The sequence below is a fragment of the Cucumis melo genome, chromosome 5 (assembly GCF_025177605.1).
Source record: "Cucumis melo cultivar AY chromosome 5, USDA_Cmelo_AY_1.0, whole genome shotgun sequence".
Lineage (NCBI taxonomy): Eukaryota > Viridiplantae > Streptophyta > Magnoliopsida > Cucurbitales > Cucurbitaceae > Cucumis > Cucumis melo.
In genome coordinates this window covers 24,615,342-24,639,396 of record NC_066861.1, presented here as the reverse complement: position 1 = coordinate 24,639,396, position 24,055 = coordinate 24,615,342, and the positions used below count along the sequence as shown (strand labels likewise).

The 24,055-nt window shown below is 31.3% G+C and overlaps 1 protein-coding gene across 1 annotated transcript; it reads right to left on the bottom strand.

Moving 5' to 3' along the window:
• Window positions 1-19,110: 19,110 nt before the first annotated feature.
• On the bottom strand, window positions 19,111-22,132 carry LOC103493064 ((R)-mandelonitrile lyase 3-like). The gene is made up of 4 exons (XM_008453691.3): window positions 21,916-22,132; window positions 21,171-21,818; window positions 19,738-20,587; window positions 19,111-19,494 (listed from the first exon to the last, which is right to left on the bottom strand). Exons 1-4 carry the CDS (start codon window positions 21,998-22,000, stop codon window positions 19,455-19,457), a joined length of 1,623 nt encoding a protein of 540 aa, XP_008451913.1. The 5' UTR covers window positions 22,001-22,132; the 3' UTR covers window positions 19,111-19,454.
• Between the last annotated feature and the right edge of the window lie 1,923 nt (window positions 22,133-24,055).

The window sequence follows — 24,055 nt, the reverse complement described above, 5'->3', positions numbered from 1 at the left end:
CTGTCTCTCTGCAATTTTTTTTTTTTTAGAAAAAATGAGCATACTTCTGGTAACAGTCAGCTGTTGTGAATTTGTGTTATTTTCATTCTTCAAAAGGTTTAAAAGGTTTTCTGGATGGAGAAGCACTATGTGAGTTAACTGTTTCATCTACTGTGAACATTTTTGTTTGTTCATTTCATTTCAATTTCAATACTGGCAGTTTACTAGTTTACTTCTCTTCTATCTATAGAAGACTTGTGTTTACTTTTGTAAAATCTAATAATCATTGCCGTTCTTTTGTACTTGTCTTCAAATTTGGTGTGCTTTATCATTTGGTAGTAATGTCAACATGCTCTCTTCATTGAAATTAGTATATGTGTTTGTTTTGGTAGGGCAATTTGGATTCTTTCATTTATCATTCACAATATATTTTCTTTAGTATAATTGTATACCCTTTCTTTCACTTTGTGGTTTACTGTTTGTTATTCTGGTTGTTATAAATGTAGTCAACCGTAAACGACCATGTTTATAAACTCAAAAGATCTAGACGTCTCTTTTCCTTTTTATCGTTTAAATGACTAAATGTAGGGATGTATATATATTATTGTTTCTTTGTCATGTATACTTCTGTCCTGTTAATTACATTTACTTGCAAGGTGTGTTGGCTTATTATTAGAGATGTTATATAACACTTCTTAGGCACCCTACAAATTATGAAGTTGAATAGATGATTTTGTGGCCTACCTCTCGTATAAGGTTGAAATTCTGTGAACTGTAAATTATGAAATAAAATAAAATAAAATAAAATCAACAAAATGAAAATCAAGAACTGTTATTTTCCACTTTTTATATCTCCTGGCGTCTTACAAAGAGAGAAATAGCATATTTAAGATAGTCATAATTATTCATGCAATAAGGAATGATGTTAAATAAAATATGAGTTGCTAAATTTCAACACCTATTACATTAGTTCTTAATATGGATAAGGTCTTATCTTCTTATGGGGTGGATTGTTGAGAATTATATGTTTATGCATTGTAGGTCAGGCTCGGTTCGTTTGGATGCTATCAACTAAACATGGAGTCCTATCTTTGATAGGAAACTTCTTTGTGGAATTATATATAATATTATACAGTGATAATTTGGTTTATTTTTAGTGAATTTATAATAAGGAAATTGTGATCAAGGAATTGTGATCTAATTTGGGTATTTCTCATTGCAGAGACCTTGTAAATGTTTTTGGAGAGTTCTTCTAAAAGTTAGTGCTTGTAGAGTATGGCGAGTAATTCTTCCTCATACTTCATTATATGTATCAAGGTGTGTTGGGCATAAAACTTTTTAGTGCACATCAATGAGCTTTTAAATAATCCTTTGCAAATGTACATACCTCTCACTGTGTTATAGTCACTACAAGAATATTGCTATTTAGTGACAAATTTTTAGTGACGTAACAAATTTTTGTCAGTAAAAGTCATTTATAGCGACGCAAAAAAAATATGTCGCAAAAGATTATTATTAGCAACACATTTTAAATTTGCGTCACTAAAATAATTAGCAACACAATAATAATGTCACTAAAAGTGTGATGGCTTTAGCAACAAAAATAGATGTTGCTAAAAGTCTAAAAATTTCCCCACTTTATCTCCCTCATCTTTTTTTCATTAAACAATTTTAATTAAAAAAAACTCTTCCCCCTACCCATTACCAACCCGAAAACCCATCTCCACCTCCTCTCCTCCATCGCTCTCCTCACGGCACTACCCATCAGCACGAACTGCGGCGGCTGGCGACATCTGCACGACGAGGACGCTTCACCAAGCCGAATCTGCACGACGACACTTCACCAGGCCGGACGAACCACGTTGAACCACGAACGATTTAGGCGACGAATCTGCACGAATCACTCCGAGGGCCACGACGAACCACGGACAGCTGCACAAATCAGTCCGAGAACAACGCCCAGTCGGACGAACCACGACAAACGACGCCCAGCTGACGAACCAGTTCGACGACCACGATAAACCACGGGCAGCTGCACGAACCAGGTCGGATGAACCACGGCCAGCTACTTCTCGCGACGATTCTACCTGAAGTTCCTTCAATACTTCGTCTCCACACCCACGACAACCCAAGACATTCCGGTGAGATTCTTAATTTTTAAAATTTGTAGGCGGTGTATTTGGATTTTGATTTGTTGAATATTTATTCTCTTAATTAGTTTTAAGATTGGGGATTTTGATTTGTTGAATATTTATTCTCTTAATTAGTTTTAAGATTGGGTTTTATCCTTGTAGTGTTTGCATAGTCTTGATTAATGTTTATATTTAAGTAATGTCTTGTTGAATATTTGTTTTGTTAATTAGATTGAAGTAATGTCTTGATGAATATTTGTTTTGTTATTGTGTTTTCGCTTCTAGGAATGAAGTTGTGAGTTTAGATTGTCGTTGTTAATAGAACAACAACAATATAAATTTTTATTGACTTGATACAAAGATCTTGATTTTAGGTTTTGGGAGTTGTTGTTTTGATTGCTCTCTCTTTGTAAGTTTAATTGTTGTTCTTTCGAATGTGTGTTTGTATACTAATTAAGCAATTTATTTACATATGGCTTTAATTCTAACACATGGATCTCTAACTTAGGTACTTTAAGTGTTGTACTTATTATGGATCGAAGTTGGATAAATTTAAAAGATCGAGCTTCTAGTGAATATTTTGATGGTGTTGCTAACTTTATCGAAATTGCAACTAATCATTTAGACGAAAAGGAAAGAACAAGATGTCCTTGTTCAAATTGTTTGAATGTCAATTGGAATAGATTAGACGTTATAGAACGTCATTTGTATAAATATGGTATGTCCCCGACTTATAAGCGATGGATATTTCACGGAGATGCTGTTGATCTTTCTTCATTTTTAAGGTCTAATTCGAGGTTTCTAGGTGCAACGTTTTCCAATGTAAGTGAATGTAGAGAAGAGAATGTAAATCTTAGAGAAAACATTGGAGTTAGAGATAGTATGGATGATGAGTTGGTAGAGATGATTCATGATCTACATGGGCCAATTTTTGAAGAATGTAGAAGAGAATCAAACGAGCAAGATGAGTTCGATAAAATAAGTGGAATGTTTCCTGAAATAGAAGAGGAGTTATATCCGGGATGTCTAAAGTTCACTTCATTTAATTTTTTAGTGAAACTTATGCACATTAAGGTACTTAATCGTTGGAGTGACAAATCCTTTGATATGTTGCTTGAACTATTAAATGAAGCATTTCCGAATGGTGTGAAGCTACCTGTCTCCTACTATGAAGCTAAGAAGAGACTACGTGACCTAGGGATGGGATATGAATCAATTCATGTGTGCAAATTTGATTGTGCTTTATTTTGGAAAGATTATGCATCACTTGACAAATGTCCGCATTGTGGAGAGTCTAGATATAGGTTGAATGATAGAAAAGGGAAACAAATTTCACATAAGGTGCTAAGATATTTTCCACTAAAGGCAAGGATGCAAAGATTATTTCTTTCAGAACATACCGCAGTAGATATGAGGTGGCACAAAGGTAAGAGGTGTGAAACTGAAGGTATACTTCGACATCCTCCTGATGCTGAGGGTTGGAAACATTTTGATGAACAATATCCTTGTTTTGCTTCAGATGCTCGAAATGTCAGATTAGCACTTTCTTCGGATGGGTTTAATCCATTTGGAAACATGAGCACATCATACAGCATGTGGCCAGTAATACTCATTCCATACAATTTGCCTCCTTGGAAGTGTATGAAAGCACCATTCACTTTTCTATCTTTACTCATCCCTGGTCTAAAATCTCCTGGCAAAGAAATTGATATTTACTTACAACCATTGATAGATGCGTTAAATGAGTTGTGGGTGGATGGTATTCAAACATACGATAGTTTCAGTGCTTCTTTCTTCCAACTCCGAGCTGCACTGTTGTGGACAATAAATGATTTTCCAGCTTATGGTGATTTATCTGGTTGGAGGACAAAAGGTTATAAAGCATGCCCGGTTTGCAATGTTGATACAAGCTCAATGAGACTAAAGAGAAAAATTTGTTATATGGGACATCGTAGATATCTACCTCTAACACATGCATGGCGTAAAAGTAGGCAACATGATGGAAAACAAGAATTACGAGCAAGTCCAAATATTTTATCTGGACAAGATATTATAAATCAATTGAATTCTATAAGTTTTCCACTGTTGAGCAAGAATCCTACAAGAAGTGACATCAAACGAAAAAGGACAAATTGTGAGCATAATTGGACTAAAAAGAGCATTTTTTTCAATCTTCCTTATTGGCAAAACCATAAACTACGTCATAAACTAGATGTGATGCATTGAGAAAAATATTTGTGATAACTTGGTAGGTACGATATTGAACATTGATGGAAAGACTAAAGACACCATTAAAGCTCGTGAAGATCTAGCTAACTTGAAAATAAGAAAGGAGCTTCACATACAAGAGATTGGAAATAAACGTGTAACGCCTCATGCTTCCTACACGTTATCTGCTGCTGAAAAAGTTGACTTTTGTACGTTCTTGAAGTCTGTGAAGTTTCCAGATGGTTTTGCATCCAACATATCTCGTTGTGTTAATTTGAAGGAAGGCAAAATATATGGTTTAAAGAGCCATGATTGTCATGTTTTATTACAAAGACTTCTCCCAATCGACATTCGACCATATCTACGTAAGGACATTTCTACTACTATATCAGAGTTGTCAAATTTCTTCCATGCTCTATGTAAAAAAACTTTGAGCATATCAGAACTAGACAAAATGCAAGATGATATAGTACTCATCTTATGTAAGTTGGAAAAGATCTTCCCACCAGTTTTTTTTGACGTGATGGTCCATTTAGCTGTCCATTTGCCGTGGGAAGCAAGAATTGTTGGACCTGTTGGATATAGTTGGATGTATCCAATCGAAAGGTATGTGAATTCTTTATTGCTATTACTTTTATGATGTAGGATACCGACATATGTAATTTCTTTCATGCTGTCTTAGGAGTTTGCGTTATTTGAAGCAATATGTTAGAAACAAAGCTCGACCTGAGGGTTCAATTGCAGAAGCTTATGTCATAAATGAATCCTTGAACTTTTGTTCTATGTATTTACGTGGCATTGAAACAAGGTTTAATAGAGGGGATCAAAATAATGATGACATTGATGATTAGGAGATCAACAATTGTGGTCTATCAATTTTCTCTCAACACATAAGGTGGTTAGGTGGTGCCGTATTTCGACAACTAACCCCTGATGAGTTAGAGAAATCACATTGGTATATTCTAAACAACTGTGATGAAGTGGAACCTTATCTCTAGTACGTATCACTTTGCTTAAATTCATTTTTAATATTTTAAATATGACTAAAAGGTTACACGAACTTGCAAAACATAGGGAGCATATGAGAATCCTTGAGTCGAGTAATGGAAATGGTGATTTGTATAAGAGACAACAATTAGAATTCCCTACTTGGTTCAAAGCAAAGGTATGTCTTTTTTTTTGTGGTTATACATTGCGTTATACAATTTTTTGTTACATTAAGCAATGCATTTTTTATTAGGCCCAAAGGTTGCATTGTGATAAATTCATATCCGATGATTTGTATGCCCTTGCTTGTGGTCCGAATGATTGTGCTCGCTCTTATAGCGGGTGTATAGCAAATGGAGTTCGATTTCACACTAAAGATCGTGATAGTCGTCGAACCACTCAGAATAGTGGAGTAATGGTGCCATGTGGTGATGAAACAGGATAAATATTTTTCTATGGCGAACTACATGAAATTATAAGGCTACAATACATTTGCATGAAGGCAGTTGTGCTTTTTAAGTGTGAATGGTATGATACTAGTTTGAGGAAGAATAGAATTAACATAGTTGATGGCTTTACATCAATAATACTCGTAACTGATGGTACAAAGATGACTCTTTCATCCTTGTAAGTCAAGCAGCAAATGTCTTCTATGTAGATGATTACAAACTTGGTCAAGATTGGAAAATAGTTCAACAAATTCAACCAAGACATGTGTGGGATATTCCAGACATAGAAAGTAATGAACTAGAAGTAACATCGGATGAAACCATATCTACATATTATCCTATAGTTGAACATAACCTAGATTCACAAACTTTTAATAGAGAAGATGTTGAACCTTCAATCATTGGAGACCAAGAAGACATAATTGCACAACTGCCTGAAGAAGCCTCAACCGATGAAGCATTGGTTGATGAAGAAGATTTTGATTCAAATAATTCTAGCGATGAGTCAATGAGTGACGAAGATTGTGATAGCTACTAACTTTTAGTCATACTACGCCAAGGTTATACATAACTAACTATGGTTTGTTCACTTACTTTAATGTTTATAGTTATATTTATGCATCAAAACATTTTGTAGGATGTCGTCAAGAAATTTTAGACCGGGAAATCGTAGTAGGTCATCTTCAAATATGAACGAAGCAAACAATTCTAATCAAAATAGTATTGGTGAGCAAGAAGTGGTGTCCATAGATTCAGACATTCAAAGTATGTATTCATTTCTATGTTAAATCTTCTAGTTTTCATACAACATTAGATGTATTTATATTAATATTTCTTATGTAGGTTCTAGTACAAAAACAAAAGGCCGAGGAGCAACTAGAGGGGTTGGACTTGAGAAATATGTCCAAGCAAATGGTCCCATTCGAATTAGGATTGACTTTGAAGATAGAAAACCAATTTGTAAGGACTCCTCCAAGTTAAACTCTCAAATTGGAAAAGAGGTATGAGCGATAGTACCACTTGAATGCGAGCATTGGTCAGATGTATCGAAAGAGGTGAAAAGGGAGATAGTAGATAGACTTTCGGTAAGCTATTTAAGTTTAGTTTTAAGGAAATACTATGTAATTTATTCTAGACCAAATATATACTAATTTGTTTTATTTCTTAATGCTAGAATTACTTCATTCTAGACTTAAATGAACCTTTGGTACAAGATTGTCTTGAACATGAAATGAGCGTGTTGTATAGAGACTTTCGTTGTTCACTACACAAAAGCCACAAAAAGTATGACTCTCCAGCTGAAGCACGAAAACACCGTGACAAACGAGTGGCACGAGATTCGGATTGGGCTCGTTTATTTGATCGATGGGAATGAGAAGATTTTAAGAGTAGATCTGAAGCAAATTCTAAGGCACGATCTAAACTTCCATTCACCCATCGAGGTGGAACTTCAACATTTTTACGCCATAAGCAGAAAATGGTACAACATTTATTTTTGTATTGTAGTTATATATACTTTTTATATTTATAATTTTGGTTGTCACGTGTAGAAAGAAGATGGTAAGGAAGTAAGTGAGATTGAATTATTTCAACTCACGCATTCCAATGAGAAGAATGGGTGGGTGAATGAGGCAAAAGAGAAATATGTAAGTAAAGTTGTATGTTCATTGTTAAAATTTTTCTTAACCTATAATGGATTGATACTATTATGTAATTATGGTGTAGGATGGGAGGGTGGAATTAAAAACAACTTCATCACAAGAAGGAAGTGAACCTCTTCTAGAAAGGGAAATATGTGATCGGGTATTGGGTAAGCGATCGGGGCATGTGAAAGGACAAGGTTGGGGACCAAGACCCAAGAATGCTAGAAATGAAACAATTCAACACAACACAAAAGAAGCAAATGCACAGATTGCTCACTTGCAAAGTATAGTTAATTCGCAACAAGCTACAATCGAAGCAATTTTAAGAAGATTATCCTGTCAAGAAGCTACCTCCAACATGGAACGAAGTTCAGAACAATCAAATGATAGTCAACAGGTAATTTTTTCAACTTAATTAGTTTGATATGAAGTGTCGGATTAGAGTAGTATATAGAAACATGGTATATTGTGAATTGATATGATTATCCTGCAGTTATGGTAGTCATATAAATATGGTCCTGAATTTGTTGCTTTCGACTATGATACATTCATTCTTGTGATGATTTTGGTCATTTGATGCATTCTTGTGATGATTTGGTCATTTGATATAGACTTGCCCCCCCCCCCCCCCCTCGCTCTCATTGTTTTAGAATGTTTGGTTTTCATCCATTTGATTAGTGTCATGACGCTTTGAAGCCATTTATTGAGTTTAATTGTAATGAATTGGTTGCTTTAGACATGTCCCCCATCCTTCTTGTTCTTTTTTAGAAAGTTTGAGTTTATCCATTTGAGTATGACATATTTAAAGTGCCTAAGTTTCATTTTTGCTTTAGACATGCCCCCCCTCATTCTTTCAACTTAATTAGTTTGATACAAAGTGTTGGATTAGAGTAGCATGTGCGAATATGATACATTCATTCTTGTGATGATTTTGGTCATTTGATGTAGACTTGCCCCCCCCCCCCCCCAATTATTTTAGAATGTTTGGGTTTCGTCTGTTTGACTAGTGTCATAATGCTTTGAAGTCGTTTTTTTGAGTTTGATGGTAAAGAATTGGTTGCTTTAGACATGTCCCCCTTCCTTCTCATTTTTTTTTATAAAGTTTGAGTTTTATCCATTTGAGTATATTATATTTAAAGTGCCTAAGTTTCATTTTTTGCTTATATGTTTACTTATTTATGTTGTTATATCGTTTTTCAGATTTGACGCACAATGGACTTTTGATGAATATGACAAGAGTTTGGTTCGTATCTTATAATTTTTTGTTATGCACATACTTTTGGTCCAAGTAGAAATTTTTTGTTGTGCACAATACTTTTGGTTTGTAGGTGTAACTTCTTGGTTATAGTTTGGAACTAACTAGATGTAACTTAGTGCTTATAACTTATGTTAACATTACTTAGAACTATTTATGAAGATATTGAAGTTTTTTTATATATATTTCTTGTGATGAAGTTGGTGTTATTGTATGTTGCTTAGTGATAAGTTTTTAAAATTATTATGTTTGACATCTTATAACAGGTTTATATAATTAATCAATCAGATATTATTTTTTTATGTAATAAAATTCTTTTACTGGCGCTTTGAATAACGTCGCAAAAGCATTGATTTTTATAAAAAAAAAAAATTATACGACTTTTTAGTGGCACACTTCAATACGTCGCAAAAGCTATTTATAACGGTCACAAAGTAACCTTCAGCAACAATATAATTTGTCACTAAAACATCAACTTTAGTGACATGTTCAAGACGTCACTATAGAAAATAAATAGTGACACAAATTATGTTACTAAAAGTAAGCCTTTAGTAACGCACAAACGTCACTAAAAGTTCATCTTTTGCGGCGCGAACGCTTGCGTCGCTAAAACTTTAACCGACACGAAATCTGTGACAGTCCTAGTGACGAAGGCCTTTTCGTCGCTAAAACTATTAGCGACGCGTTATCAATCTTCAGTGACGCTTTCTATGCGCCACGGAAAATGGAATTTCTTGTAGTGAGTTTTATTGCCTCATAATGTAGTTTAGTCTTATTGCCTCATAGTGTAAAGGTTGTTGAGAAAGAAGACTTTGAAGAAGCTATAAAATTAAAACTATTTGTGTTATATTTTCAACTTGAAGTGGCTAGCAAGGAATGAATGACACTTTTGTTTTGACTTTTTAAATTTATTGTTATTCTTAGTTTATTTTTAGGTTTACTCTTGATGATTAGAAAACCCGATCGAGTCTCTGTTGCATAATACTTTTGTGAAAATTGTGCATTGTGTACTTAAACAGTAGCATAATTTTGTGACCGGTATATGTAAGGCTTTCCATTTGAATACCCTCTACATTTCCAATATCAAGCTTAGAAGTTATAGAAAAGAATAATTTACTGCCAAGCTTAGAACTTACTATTGTTGAAGTGTGTATGTGCTCTGTTGTTGAAGTGAATGTGTATTGTGTTGTTGAAGTGAATGTGTTGTATTGTTGAATCAAATTTGTTTCCTTTTATTTTCTTACTACGTTTTGCCAGAATCCATTGGAGTAGTGAAGTCATATTTGCAGCAATTCATTGATGTATAGCCATTTTTGTAGGTTTGGTAGGAAAATTTCTGGTTTAAATGTAGTTATTTAAATAGCTTGTTTGTAACAAACCATATATGTATATATGTACCAACACTTAAAGCGATATTATAAAGTGTATGTTTTTTTATATTAAAGTGTCCACTGTTTCTTTCCATATGTGATTGTATTGGTCTGTGTAATGATATGTGTAATGGCAGGGCAACGTGAAAAACAGGATTCAATAAAAATAGTCCAAGAAAAACAATGACTAAAAACAAAATTATGACATTTAAATGTAAAAAAAAAACTGTCATCGAAAAAGTTTTATTGACAGTTAACTAATGTCATGGAAAGTGAAATGATGACAGTTAATAAGTGTCATAAAAGATAAATAATAACATTTAATATCTGTCATACAATATTAACAATGACAGTTATTCGTTGTCATAAAATGTAAACAATGACAGTTATTCGATGTCATAAAATATAAACAATGATAGTTATTAACTGTCATCGAAAATAAATAATGACAGTTATACTCTGTCATAAGATATTAAATTCGTGACATTTATTATATGTCATGAAAAACCACATTTCGTGACAGTTTTGGAGAACTGTCATAAAATACTTTTCATGACTGCTGCATCAATGACTGCAAAAAACTGTCACGAAAGCTTTTAATGACAGCATTTAACTGTCATCGTAGGCCATTTTTCTACTAGTGATTTAATTTTGTCATTCTTCTTGTTAACCTTTAAACATTTATGTTTCCCTCTTCCTTTAGAAACCTAAGATAACGGTAATAGAAAAGAATATTAGTGATATAAGTATTACAAAATGATTTATGAAAAATTGTTTTTATCATTCTCAATGAGTAACTCATGTGTTCTACTTGTTAAAAAGATATATTAAAACAACATGTTGAGTAACACATTTTGAATACATTAGTATGTATTGATCCACAGTGATAAAATGCTTATTAGTGATATAAAAATAATATTAAGAAGCCTCTCGTCAAGACTTCAATAGCTAAAATAATTTAGAGGGTAAATAGGCAAATAGGCAAATAATCGAAATGTCAACATGATAGAAGATTTAATAAAGTCTCATTTTGTAGAAGGTGAGATTTTGTTATATTTTATCAAATTTGTCATTTTTTTTTTAATTTCTCTTATTTTAATTTAATTTTTCAAAGATAATAATAAGTTATTATTAGGTTAATTTTCATAAATGTAACAAAACACCAAATTATTTACGGTCTAAATAACAAAGCTCATAAAGTTAGCTATTTTTTAAATATTTCAAGTTTGCCTTTCTATCTTTCTTCTACTCCTCGTTGCGATTTCTTTCATCGTCTTCCTTCTCAATGAGATTTCTTTTATCGTCTTTCTTCTTTTTTTCTTCTTTCTTTTCACTGTAATCTCTATTCATCGTCTTTCTTCTTTTCCTATTCTTTTTCCATGTTGTTTAATCTTTTCATCGTCTTTCTTCTTTTCCTCTTCTGTTTTTTTTTTCCGCTGTGATTTCTTTCCATCGTCTTTCTTCTTTTCCTCATTTTTTTATGTCGTTTAAATTTGAGTAACAAAATCTAAATGATTGTGTATAAAAAATAGCAAAATCTAAAAGATCATGTCTAAAGAATCTTGAAAAAAAAAATCATTTAGATTGGAGTAGCAAAATGTAAACGATATCATGTAAAAAAAACATTGTGTAGACAAATCTAAAGGATCGTGTAGAAAAGAATTTAAAAAAATGTTTAACAAAAAAAAAACTATCGTGTACTAAAGAATCTTGAAAAAATAACTGATCTTCTAAACAAAAAATAAATAATCGTATAGCAAAAGAATTAAAAAAAAAATCGTTTAGCCAAATCTAAACGATCGTGTACCAAATTTTGAAAAAAATCGTTTAGATTTGGGTCCAAATCTAAACAATTAAATCTAAACGGTCGTGTAACTAAATTTAAACATAACCAAATTAAATGTAACCAAATTAAATGATATAATTTAAAAAATAAATTGGAGAAAAATCTAAACAACCAAATGTAAACAATTGTGTACCAAACAAAAGCTAAATCTAAACGACCGTGTATCAAATATATTACGCACGCGTGGTTGATGGAACATTTTTTGTATTTTTCACAGTGGTGGGTCTGTGGGCTTTTTCCATTTTCAGAATTATTTTATACAGGATAAATATTTTGTCGTTTTATTATATTTTTTTAAAAGAACCCAAGCAATCAATTGGTGATTTATTTTAATTTAATAATTATTTTGAAAAACAGTAATGGAAATGAAGAATTAAATATTAATTGAAAATTAAACAAAGTTCAGATTTTATATACATGATGCAATTTTATATTCCTGGCGACAATGACAACAATGATAATAATATGTAATAATGATATATAAAGACCCAAAAATGTGATAGTTATTCATTTTTTTTTTACGAAAAATGTATATTTGGTTCTATCGAAAAGAAGAAATTTATAGTATCGTGTTCGAAATATTCACATGCACCTCTAATCTTTCAATAACGTTGCCAACACGTTTCTTTGATTGCATAATTACGTGAACTCAAAGGGAAATAGAGATGAGATGGAGATTCACTTAATTTTATTAGTCAATGGCCCCTTGTTACCATGGAACCCGTTTTGTCAAATTTGTGACTTTCACGATAACATCTCAACTGAATCATCATTTGATTTTTTGATTGCATTGGGTCAAACTCAAAAGTCATGAAAATAACGTCGTTGTTGAATGAGAACACATATATCATGGAGTCTTAGATAAAAACTTCTTAGTAGATCTTTCTTAAATCATCGGTTATACCCTAAATGCTTAAGCTTTCTTATATCATTTAAAATTGTAATTGCAACAGCTTGAACAAATGATCTCTCTGGACTATATATATACTCTTATAATAACCATATTAAATCATCGATTCCTTCAAAAGTTTAAATGGATAGATGAAAGTACATTTAATCTTAAAGTTTAGGTCTTATTTGATATGACCAATAACGTTATCGATTAACATTGTAATTCATTCTTTAACCATTTTACTTGATGATTAATGGAACATGCCTATTTTGATAATATATATGTATATATATACATACATATTTATAAATATAAATTATCCTTTAAAAAAAGATAGATTCAAATTGAGCTGTAATTGATATAATGATCTGACTAACTATTGTAAATATAAAAATATATATACGTACATCTAACTATAAATCTCAATAAATGTATAGACATGGATGAATATATATTATAAGTTATTTGTAAGCTAATATGAAAGGTTTTCTTTTTTGTTTAGTTAGAATAATTCCTATTATTTAGGGATATTGCGATTTCATTTTTCCGTTTCCACTTGCTGGTTTGTAGCTAAAGTGGGTTTCTATTTTTAGATTATTTTTGTTCACTTATTTACCTGTTTTGATGAGTAATAATAATGCACTGCAAGTGGAAATTGTTTTGTGTGCTTTCAATCTCAACAATTGTGGTATTAGAGCCAGATTGGGTATTGTCACTACTACAAATTTGATCTTTCTTGATGCACGCAAAATTTGATTTCTTGATAGTCATGGCAAAGGACCATCAAGAAAAATATTTTTTTTTAATACAATGTTTATTTGACGGTCATGTACGTCAAGAAAAGTTCCCATATTTTGTTAAAGAAATACGAAAATTCGTAAAAAATGTGGATTATTAATTTCCTTGATGGGTAAAGTCCCCTTAGTTTCGTTGATAGTCCGCAAACGTCAAGAAAACTATTTCTCGATGGATAATAAACATCATGGATAATATATTAGTTGACGGATTCCCATCCAGATAGCTAGGTTTTCTTGATGGACAAGATCCATCAAGGGATGAATTTTCTTGATTTGCAATGGCCGTCATCGAAAAAAATTAATATATTTGTTTTGGATTTCTTCATGGGTTTAGAATTTTCTTGATTGATCGGGTTTCTTGATGGACATAAAAGAAAACGATGGCCAAGGTCCATCAAGAAACATGATATCTTGATGGGCGTTGAAAAAGAATTATAATTTTGGGTTTACAATAAGATCATGGGCAAGGCCCATCAAGAAAACAATAGCTTGATTGACAATGCCCATGAAGAAAAAATATTTTTCACTAACCACAAAATTCGGGCCCTCATTAACGGACTAAAACACGATATTCATCATTTTTATCTCTTTCACTCTATTCCCAAATTAAATTAACACTGCTTTAATTTTATCATTTTTCTTATTAATTTCTAATTTCTTTTTTAAAGTAAAGTCAAATGGTTAGGTACATAACTTGAACAAGTTTTTTTTTCCTAATATTAAATTAATAAATCCATTTACATTTAAAATTTATTTAAGAAAACTCATTAAATACAAAAGACTAAATGGTGTAGCCATTAATTAAATTTAAAATTATTTAATTTATTGTTATATCTATTAGTTATTTAATCAATTAAAATATAAAAAAAGTTGAAGGCATCGGTAGTAATAATTTATACTATATAGTCAAGATTAGTGTTAGTTCTAAACAATATATTAATATTTAAATAATTAATTAAAATCAATAGTAATGAATAATTTATATTACTATATTAATTAATTAAATTATATCATTTATATTTTGATGGGCTTAATTTGATGGGCCTTGCCCATCAAGAATTGAATTTATAAAAAAACCTAATTTTGAAACTTTTTTCACAGTTGTCATCGGTAAGTAGAAGTTTCCGAAACTTTTCTCAATTTTTCTATTTAATTGTCGTTCAATCCGCCATCGTCAACTGAAAACTTTGTTGATTTTACAATTCTTCTACTATTCAACCCCTCGCCGCCAACGGAAAGTTCTTTTTTAATTCTTTTGCCGCTCAACTCCGCTGCCATCAACCAGAATATTCATGATATTTTTATTCTTCTGTCGCTCAACCGTTCGCCGTCGACCGAAAAGTTTCCTATATATCAATTCTTTTGCCGCTCAATTGGAAATTGCATTAAATATTCCATTTGTTTTCACCATTCTCCCCAAGGTACTCTTCTTCACTGTTTCAACCCACTTGCCCCCTTTTAAAACTAAAATGACATTGTCTTGGTTCTTCCATAAGGATTTTGGTTCGCAAGAAAGTTTCTTGACTTGAGGTGGCAAGGCAGCAGAGTAAATACTAAGGTGCCCTGCCTTCAACCTTTTTGTTTTTGTGATCTGTAAGTTGCATCAATTTTAGGAAACTATAAAGTGATGATTTCAATCTTTATTTTGTTGACGACGAGCTTCAAGCAATTACAAACCAAATTTTCTTCCTCTATGATACATTGAAAGGAACAAGATACAAGTAAAGAAAAGGGAAGTCATTTTCTTCTTCTTCTTCTTCTTCTACTTCTTCATTCAAAAGTCTAAAAAGATCAACATTTGGATTGATATGTTCAAGAACCAATTTAAAATTTTAACTTATATGCACCTATGATATTTAATCAAACAACAAAAAGGCTGCAAGAAAATGGTATTATACTTTCCATTAGTTTTAAATTGGATATTAAAGAAACAAGATGAGATTCTTTAGTTGGTTTTAGTATTAGAATTAAATTACTACCGGTGCGCTCTAGCCAACTCGCTGATATCTTTACATCTTTACAAGACCACTGGCATATCCTTCATATTTTTCTTTATCCAATATTGTTCATCTATATAGTCCAACTTCGAAGGGGACATTAGATGAAAGAAGTTGTTATTGATATGATAGTTTAAAGAAATTTGTTAATTATGAATTATTTGGTTTGTCTCGTCAATGTAAATACCCCTAAATAGAGAAAATATCAATATCAAAGCCACTTATGTTTCTTTTTCTGTGTTCAACTTTTAATAATTTTCATGTTTTGTTTGTTTGTTTCAAGTTAAACCTCCGTGACTTTAAACATATATTATTAGATAATCAATATACTAATTAATAGTTAGCAGATAATTTAGGTTAATCAATGTTTAATTAGTTATTTTGCATATTTTATCGTAAGATTATAAATAGTTACTTTAGGATTTATAATATGAATCTCTCATATATTTAATTTTAGTTACTTGAAGAGTATCTTAACTTAGGGATGAAAGTCCCTTGTTTCATTGTTTGGTGGTAGATTTGATGTAATATTTTTCCTATGTGATGTTAAATTGGTATTAATTAGAACATTCAAATGTCAAAACCATATATAGAGGTCAGTGATGTACATTAGAATTTTCTATGAAAATCTACATGTATTTATATATTCTACTATTTAATTATGTAAAATCGACTATTGAAAAATTGAAAAGGTCATCACATATTTGAGAATTAATCCATGAATGGATTTCAAATGTAATTGTAATGAAATGTCTAAATTGATTTGTCTATGAAAATTTAGGAATTAATTTTGATTGAGAGCAAGTAAGTTGTCTTAAGATCTTTGAGTGACTTTCATAGATAGTTTTTGTTTCTTCTTTTTATCTCATGCATTTCAGTTTTTTTAAAAAAAAAGAATGAATTGTCTCAACTTTGTATATACAGTTATTTATTATTTTAATATTTTTGTATTCAATTCAGTTTAGAGAAGATTGAATGTTTTTTCTCTTTTCATTTTTATGTTTTCTTTTACCAATTAAGAGTTTGGTTTGTTTGTGTTTTTGTATTTACGTCTTTTTATTTGTAAGTAATCTCGTTGGTATAATATGTTTCATCTCATTGCTTGATATGCTTAGAGTAGCTTGAGTTAATCATGATGCTTACTTTGGTGATACATTAAATGATTATCATACAGTTATAATAGTCACTCAGATACTTTGTTATTTGATTTTTTTTCCATTTTGTTAAGGTGATTTGTATAATTAATTTCATATAATTAGGTTATTACACAATGGATAAGTCGTGGATGATAAAAGATAGATTATCTAAGGAATATGAAGAATGTGTTGATCGTTTTATTGAGTTTGCACAAAAACATTCAAGTGGTAGAACTTCTATGTCATGCTATGTATTAGTTGTGAAAATTGCAAAACACTTAATACTAATGAAGTTAGAAACCACTTATTAATCAATGGTATTAACCAAAGGTATGACAATTGGATTTGACATGGCGAAAACCTTACTAAGTATTGTCCAACAAATTTAGTTCCTGATGTGTTTCCTGGATGATAATGTTGATGACAATATGGTTGAAATGGTGGAAGAGGCACCACAAAATAGTGTAGATGATCCCCAAAAATTTTAAAAATTACTTACAGATGCTGAAAAACCTTTATATCCAGGCTGTGAAAACTTGACCAAGTTGGGTACACTAGTCAAATTGTATCACTTAAAAGCAAAATTCGAGTGGAGCGGTACTAGCTTTACAGAGCTGTTGAGTCTGTTGAAAAGTATACTACCTGAAAATAACGAATTGCCAACATCGACGTACGATGCAAAAAAAGTTTTAGTTAATTTAGGAATGACGTATGAGAAGATTCATGCGTGTCCTAATGACTGTTGCCTATACAGATGAGAATTTGCTGATATATCTAATTGTCCTCATTGTAATGAGCCGAGGTGGAAGAAGCGTAAAAACTCGTCTGAAGTACAAAAAGGAGTGTCTGCTAAAGTTGTTTGGTATTTTCCACCAATTCCACGATTTCAAATGATGTTCAATAATCAAATACATTCGAAGAATTTAACATGGCATGCAAACGAAAGATTGGTTGATGGAAACTTACGCCATCCAGCTGACAGTCCATCTTGGAAATTGGTTGATCATTTATGGCCTGATTTTGGAAGTGAGAAAAGAAACCTTCGTCTTGTTTTATCTACTGATGGAATTAATCCTCATAGTGAGATGAATAGTAAATAAAGTTGTTGGCCTGCGATATTGACAACATACAATCTCCCAACATGGTTATGTATGAGACGTAAATTTATGATGTTAACAATGTTAATTTCTTGACCAAATCAACTCAGGTACAATATAGATGTGTATTTAGCTCCTTTAATAGATGATTTGAAAATACAATGGAATGATGATGTACCTTGTTATGATGGATATCGAAATGAGATTTTTACATTAAAAGCAGTATTATTGTGGACTATTAATAATTTTCTTGCATTCATATGCTCTAAAATTGTTGATAAGGTTTCTAATTTTAATGATAGAAGTACACATAATGTCATGTCTTGCTGTTTAAATACAAGAGAACTTTATAAGTGGATGCTTCATATTTGAAAAAGTTAGACATTCCATCTAACTATGCCTAAATCTTAATGTGTTTATTTAGGATAGTTCTAATATATGCATGCTTTCAAATTGGACAAATTTGTCATGTAGGACAAAAGTAAGCAATGAAATAAGTTTGGCCATGAGAATTTGATGAACAAATATTTTGAAGAGGGGAGGGAAAGCTCCATTCTTACAAGCTAGGATTTCTCACTTGAATTCATAACTCTTATCTCCTGCTTTAATTATTTTATGCAATTTAATTTCATAGCAATCAAATAATCTTCCAACCCCGGTTAACTCTTTGATCGCACTGCCAGCGAAACTCGTATATTCACTATTCATTTGACAGATCTTGCCACTAAAACTAGTTTATAGTAGTGGATACAATTTTTAATTTTTGTCTAAATCTGGACACCGAAATCCATCCCATCACCCACAAAAATAACATTTAAGAGTCCACAAAGTAAACTAATAAATCATTTAATTAGGACTCAATTAATGAATTGGGTATGTACTACTATTTTTTGGCTAGTTAGCATTGAATTGTGGGGACGTTTCAGCCTTTTGGTCAATGAATTTAAGAGTGTTAGTTCAAGTCATTAATTTCTTTGCAGTAGATATTAATGAGTTTATATGTTATTCTAGTTTATTTGAAAAAAAGTAATTATCTGCACCAATTAAGTAACTAAAATATTTATAAAATAAATCAAAATTTTATATTGTATTTTATTATTGACCATCATGGTTTCATTAGTATCTATTATTGTTAGATTCCAAAATTTTACTATATTTATAAATATTTTTAACAGTTTTGTTATTTAAATTAATTTTTTTATAATAAAATATTGATATTTTCATCCAAAGTTAGAAATAATATGGGATTAGGAAACAAGATCTTTCTAATTTAATTAAAGAAAAACTTTTTTAATCTAAATTTTGCACATAAATTTTATAAATGACTGAAAATAGAAACATAGAAACTACAAAAATGATTAATTAAAAAATATAATGTAAAAGAAAAAGAACAATTACTAAACATCTTAAATGGTTAACTGACTAAAACAGGCCGGGATTCAGGACCATATGCTCCAATAACAATGACAAATGATTATTGGACCCAATCATTTAAGCAATATGGGTAAAAGTAAATTGAATCTTATATCATCTAAATAAAAGACATATAATTGTGAAATGAATAAAAACAAGATACATGCACAATTATGTTAGTAAGGGAAGGCCTATGGTTTAAATCTCTCATCCTTTATTATATATATTTTGTGGTCTTTCTTCATCTACGCTCTTAACTTGATCTTTGTTGCAGTACTTTAAGGCCAACATATCTGCAAAACAAGTTAGAACTTGTGGTAAGTTCATGGAAATAAAAGATAATGCAAAAGAAAAAAAGAACTAAGTTCAACTATAAAGCATAAATTGTGTTTACTGGATAAATGCTTCTAATAAACAGGTATCAAGATTCAAAATGCAAACAGTTTATATTATATATAAAACCAAAAACCAAACCAAACCGAATCAAACCCCATATATCATTTCTAGTAAAAAACTGAATAAATAAATAAACTCACCGGCCTAACATCATAAGGGTGGCCATAGGATTAGTTCCCGGCGAGTCTGAGAAAGTGGAGCCATCAACAACACGCAAATTTTTAATTCCAATAACTTTATAATTATCATCCACAACTTTTCCAACCAAACATCCTCCATGATAATGCCAATAAGTAGCCACCGTATTTTTGCAATACTCTTCAACAGAGCTATCATTCCACAAATTTTCAGGCATTGGAAGTCCCATAAATTGAAATCCTTTATTACCCTCCAAATCTTGTGTCTTAAACCTTTCCATCGTTTGTGTCTTAAGCAAATCCTCCACTTTCCTCACTCCTCTAACACATCGACTAAGATCATCATGCTGTGAATAATAATTGAATCTAACAATAGGACTCTCCTTCGAATCAGTGGAAGAATTATTCAAATGAAGCCACCCTTTAGAACTAACATTAGAGAATTTGCCAACAAAAACAACTAAGCTTGGAGTGATGGAAGTGGACTGAGGAGGAAGAAGACCATAAGATGGTAAAGGGTAAAATGGTAAAGGGCTGGCCAATGATTGTAAATGGATGTTTTTTTCTAATGTTCCAACCACTTGCGCTGATGAAGCAAGTAACTGGAATGGAAAAACAATGGAGCGACTAAAACGGGGATTGTCGGTCATGAATTGGCCGACATGGGGTTGGTGGTGAACGACATGTAGTTTTAAAGATGAAAGATAAGATTTTGGGCCAATCCCACTTAAAAGGAGAAGTTGAGGACTTCCAATAGCTCCTGCACTTAAAAGTATTTCTCCTTTTTTATGAATTAATGCCGTGTGTAACTTTCCTTTTGAATCTGAATATAAAACTCCTACCGCTGATAAACCTGTATGTTGAAAGTAGAGAAACCTTAGGAAAAAAAAAAGGATCGAAAACTTGTGTGAAATTTCTGCTTATTATTTTAGTTTTGGAGACACGTAGACTGGATCATCACCATTTTCCTAAAAACTATATACTTTTTATTCTCTGCAAACTACTTTATTAGTTTATGGACCAGTGAGTTTTGATCTTTAAGTTCTTTAAAAAATATTATTTTAGTTTTTTGAGTTTTTTAAAACCAGTCTACTTTTAGTTCTTAAAAATATATGGTTTTAGTCTCAAAATTTTCTAAAGTACATGAAACTATTTTTTAGTTTTAGTTTTATATAATAACATGACAAAGGTTTGACAAGAATCGAATACATGTTATTCTTCAAAATTATATTTGAGTACTAAAAGATTAATTTTTGAAAAAAATTATATTTTACCTTCCTACTCATACTAAAATGGACCAAAATATCATTTCTTTTCTCCAATATCAATATTAAAAAAAAACCCATCTTTTTTTTAAAGTTAGAAACCATTTTCAAAAAAATCATTAATTAACCAAAAAATAAAATTTAACCAAATTTCGCTTGTTAGCCACTAACCATTGAAGATGATTCTTTGAACTGTGGCTTGAATGACAACCTTAAGATTTTTAGGATTAGCCTTATTGAGAAGCTCTACAGCTCCATGTCTATTTCCTTTGTTATCAAAGATTGAACCTCCAGTTTTAGTGCCCATAAGATGCCTCAAATCAAACCCATTATCAGGGACAACACCACCTTCCAACAATGTATTTCTAAAAGCAACTTGCCAAGCACTTAAATTTGGCCTAGACACCAAAGTTTCTTCAACCCATTCGTAAGCCTTCTCAACCAATTCCATTTCCCAATCCACGCCTGCAGTTTCAAAAAACTCCCGATGTCCCCTCGAGTAGAACCCAGCATTGACCATGCTTCCGCCGCCAAGAACTCGCCCTCGTATGTTCTCGACACCATCCTCAGAGACAAAACGTTGGATGGGATTTTGGCCATCATCTTCTAGAATAAAAACGTAGGATAGAGTTTCTTCATTCAACACAAAGGGATATGTGTTGGGGTCACTACCTCTTTCAAGAAGGAGGACTGAGAATTTTGATGATAAAGTTGTAGCTAATGGACAGCCTGTTGTTCCTCCTCCTATTACTATGTAGTCATATTTTTCTTGTATTGGTTGATCATTGGCATTGTGTACAAATTTCATGTAGCTAATATCTAGAAAAGGAAAGGTTACAAAATATACAACAGTCAAAATCAATAAATTAAACATACAAATTTAGCAAAAGAAAGATATAGAGAGAGGGGTTTTTGCCTTGATTAGGGATGGCGTGTGAAGAGATGAATTCAATAGAGATTAGGATGAGAAGAAGGAGAAAGGTTGCCAATGAATGCTCCATGCTTTTCCAAAGATGTATATGTGGGGATACTTGTTCCTTTCTAGTTTGCAAACTGTTGGTATATATATATAGATATAGAATTACAGAGACGTAATTTAATTGCAAGCTACGATTTGGTCCATTTCTTTTAATTTTTGTGTGCCCAATTTAGGTTTTTTGCATAATTCGACTAATTTTTAAAGACAATTCATTTAACTGTAAAATATTTAGGTGTCGATGAAAACTTTTAGAATATTATATCTTAGATAGCTGTTGGATTAATACATTTATCTACCTTTAATTATTTACCAAAAATCAACACATTATAGTTAATCAAATCTCTATTTAGTTTATATATATATATATATATATATATATATATATATATATATGTGTTTAAATTAATATTTGTTAACACATTTTTAAGAAAAAATATATCAATTAACACAATCACGGAGTGTGAGATTTGAGTCTTTGATCTCCTAAAGAAAATTAAGAGCTCATGCCATTTTGTCCATCAACATCTTCAAAATAAAACTTTGATTTTCTTTACACCGTTGCTCTTTGAGTTTGTTTTTTCAAATTTTAACTTATTTTTCTTGTATCAACTACTATGAGTAGGTCGGTATGTTTTTTATGCCATTTTCAAGTGTTCAATTTAAACATTAACTTTTAAAGTATATTTTAAATTATAATTTTTAAAGTGTATTTTAAATCATTCTTATCAAAAGATTTCAACTAAATTAAATTTCTTGAGAAGTACTTTTCTCTCAAAACAATCTGTATCAACGCCAAGGTACAAATCATTAATGGCCAAAATCTGGATCAATGATAATTTGCCTTTCTTACGAAGCATGTGTATTTCTCCTCATTAACTTTTCTCTTTATTCACCATTGCATACATCATTATGTTATTCAATTTTACTTCTCTTTCATCAATTTTCTCTCTCCTAATTTATTATCTCCACCCACCTAAGAGGGTTAGATCATCTTATCACCCCTTTCTCCCATATTTATTGTATTTATTTTATTGTTTTTTTTTCTTTCCTACTTCACTTCAAATGTCCATAAAATTTAAGGCATTACATTAACAATGTTCTAAAATTTTAATCCTCCGCAAATAAAAGCTTAATTCAATTAATATGTGAGTGCACTCAAAAATTCCATGGAATTAAGCATCCAAACCTTTCATTAATCGTCCCTCTAATTTTCAAGAAATCAAATTAACTCTATTCATATCACCAAATCTCAAAAATAAATCACCGTTAATTACTTGACATAGAAGTTGATAACTAAAGTAACAACATGAGTAACAATACGAAAAGGCAGAGGCAGAATAGAACAACAGCACATAAGTGACCCAGTTCAGTGTAATTACACCTATATTTGGAGAACCCTTTAGTCCGATTGAAAATATCATTTATAAAGATTGAAGAAGATGTAACTTATCAAGAATCAACTATTTTGAATTATATGACTTTCGTAAGATAAACGTTTAAGCTCTCCCTAAACGACTTGATCTGTGAACAATGAATTCTATCTAGGGCTCCCCCTCGATCATATGTTTCATGCTTTATCCTTGTATATCAATGTACAGGCTCCTCTTGTGAGAAACTTCTTATAATAACCTTCAACGTTAGGCTCTCTTAACTTGCACATATCTTCTCAAACAAATAACTCACAATGTAGTAACATGGTGTTCAACACCACACAAATTGAGTACTTCGTAAAAGACTTTCTCAATACATAATCTTTTTTGCATGATTACCCTAAGTTCCGGCTTCCACATAAATAAATATACCACTCGGCCTACAAAGTCCACATGCAGTTATTTTAGGTTAAGACAAAAAAATAACGAAAACCAACTTCTTGTATTTATTAATAAATATTAATTATATATATATATATATATATATATATATATATATATTAATAAATATTAACCAATTTGAGAATATATAGTAACAGTCGAAACAACGGCTTATGTTTATTAATAAATATTAACCTTTTATCTTTATTCATAATTCAATCCCTCTTTTTTCGTGTTTTGATCTTTCTCTTCCACGGTTTCTCCTT

Coding starts and splice junctions, on each gene's coding strand:
- LOC103493064 (XM_008453691.3), bottom strand. CDS start 22,000: ATGGAGCATTCATTGGCAACCTTTCTCCTTCTTCTCATCCTAATCTCT. Junction 20,588..21,170: donor TCAAAGAATCATCTTCAATG/GTTAGTGGCTAA, acceptor TTCAACATACAG/GTTTATCAGCGGTAGGAGTT. Junction 19,495..19,737: donor ACCCTTATGATGTTAGGCCG/GTGAGTTTATTT, acceptor CTTGTTTTGCAG/ATATGTTGGCCTTAAAGTAC.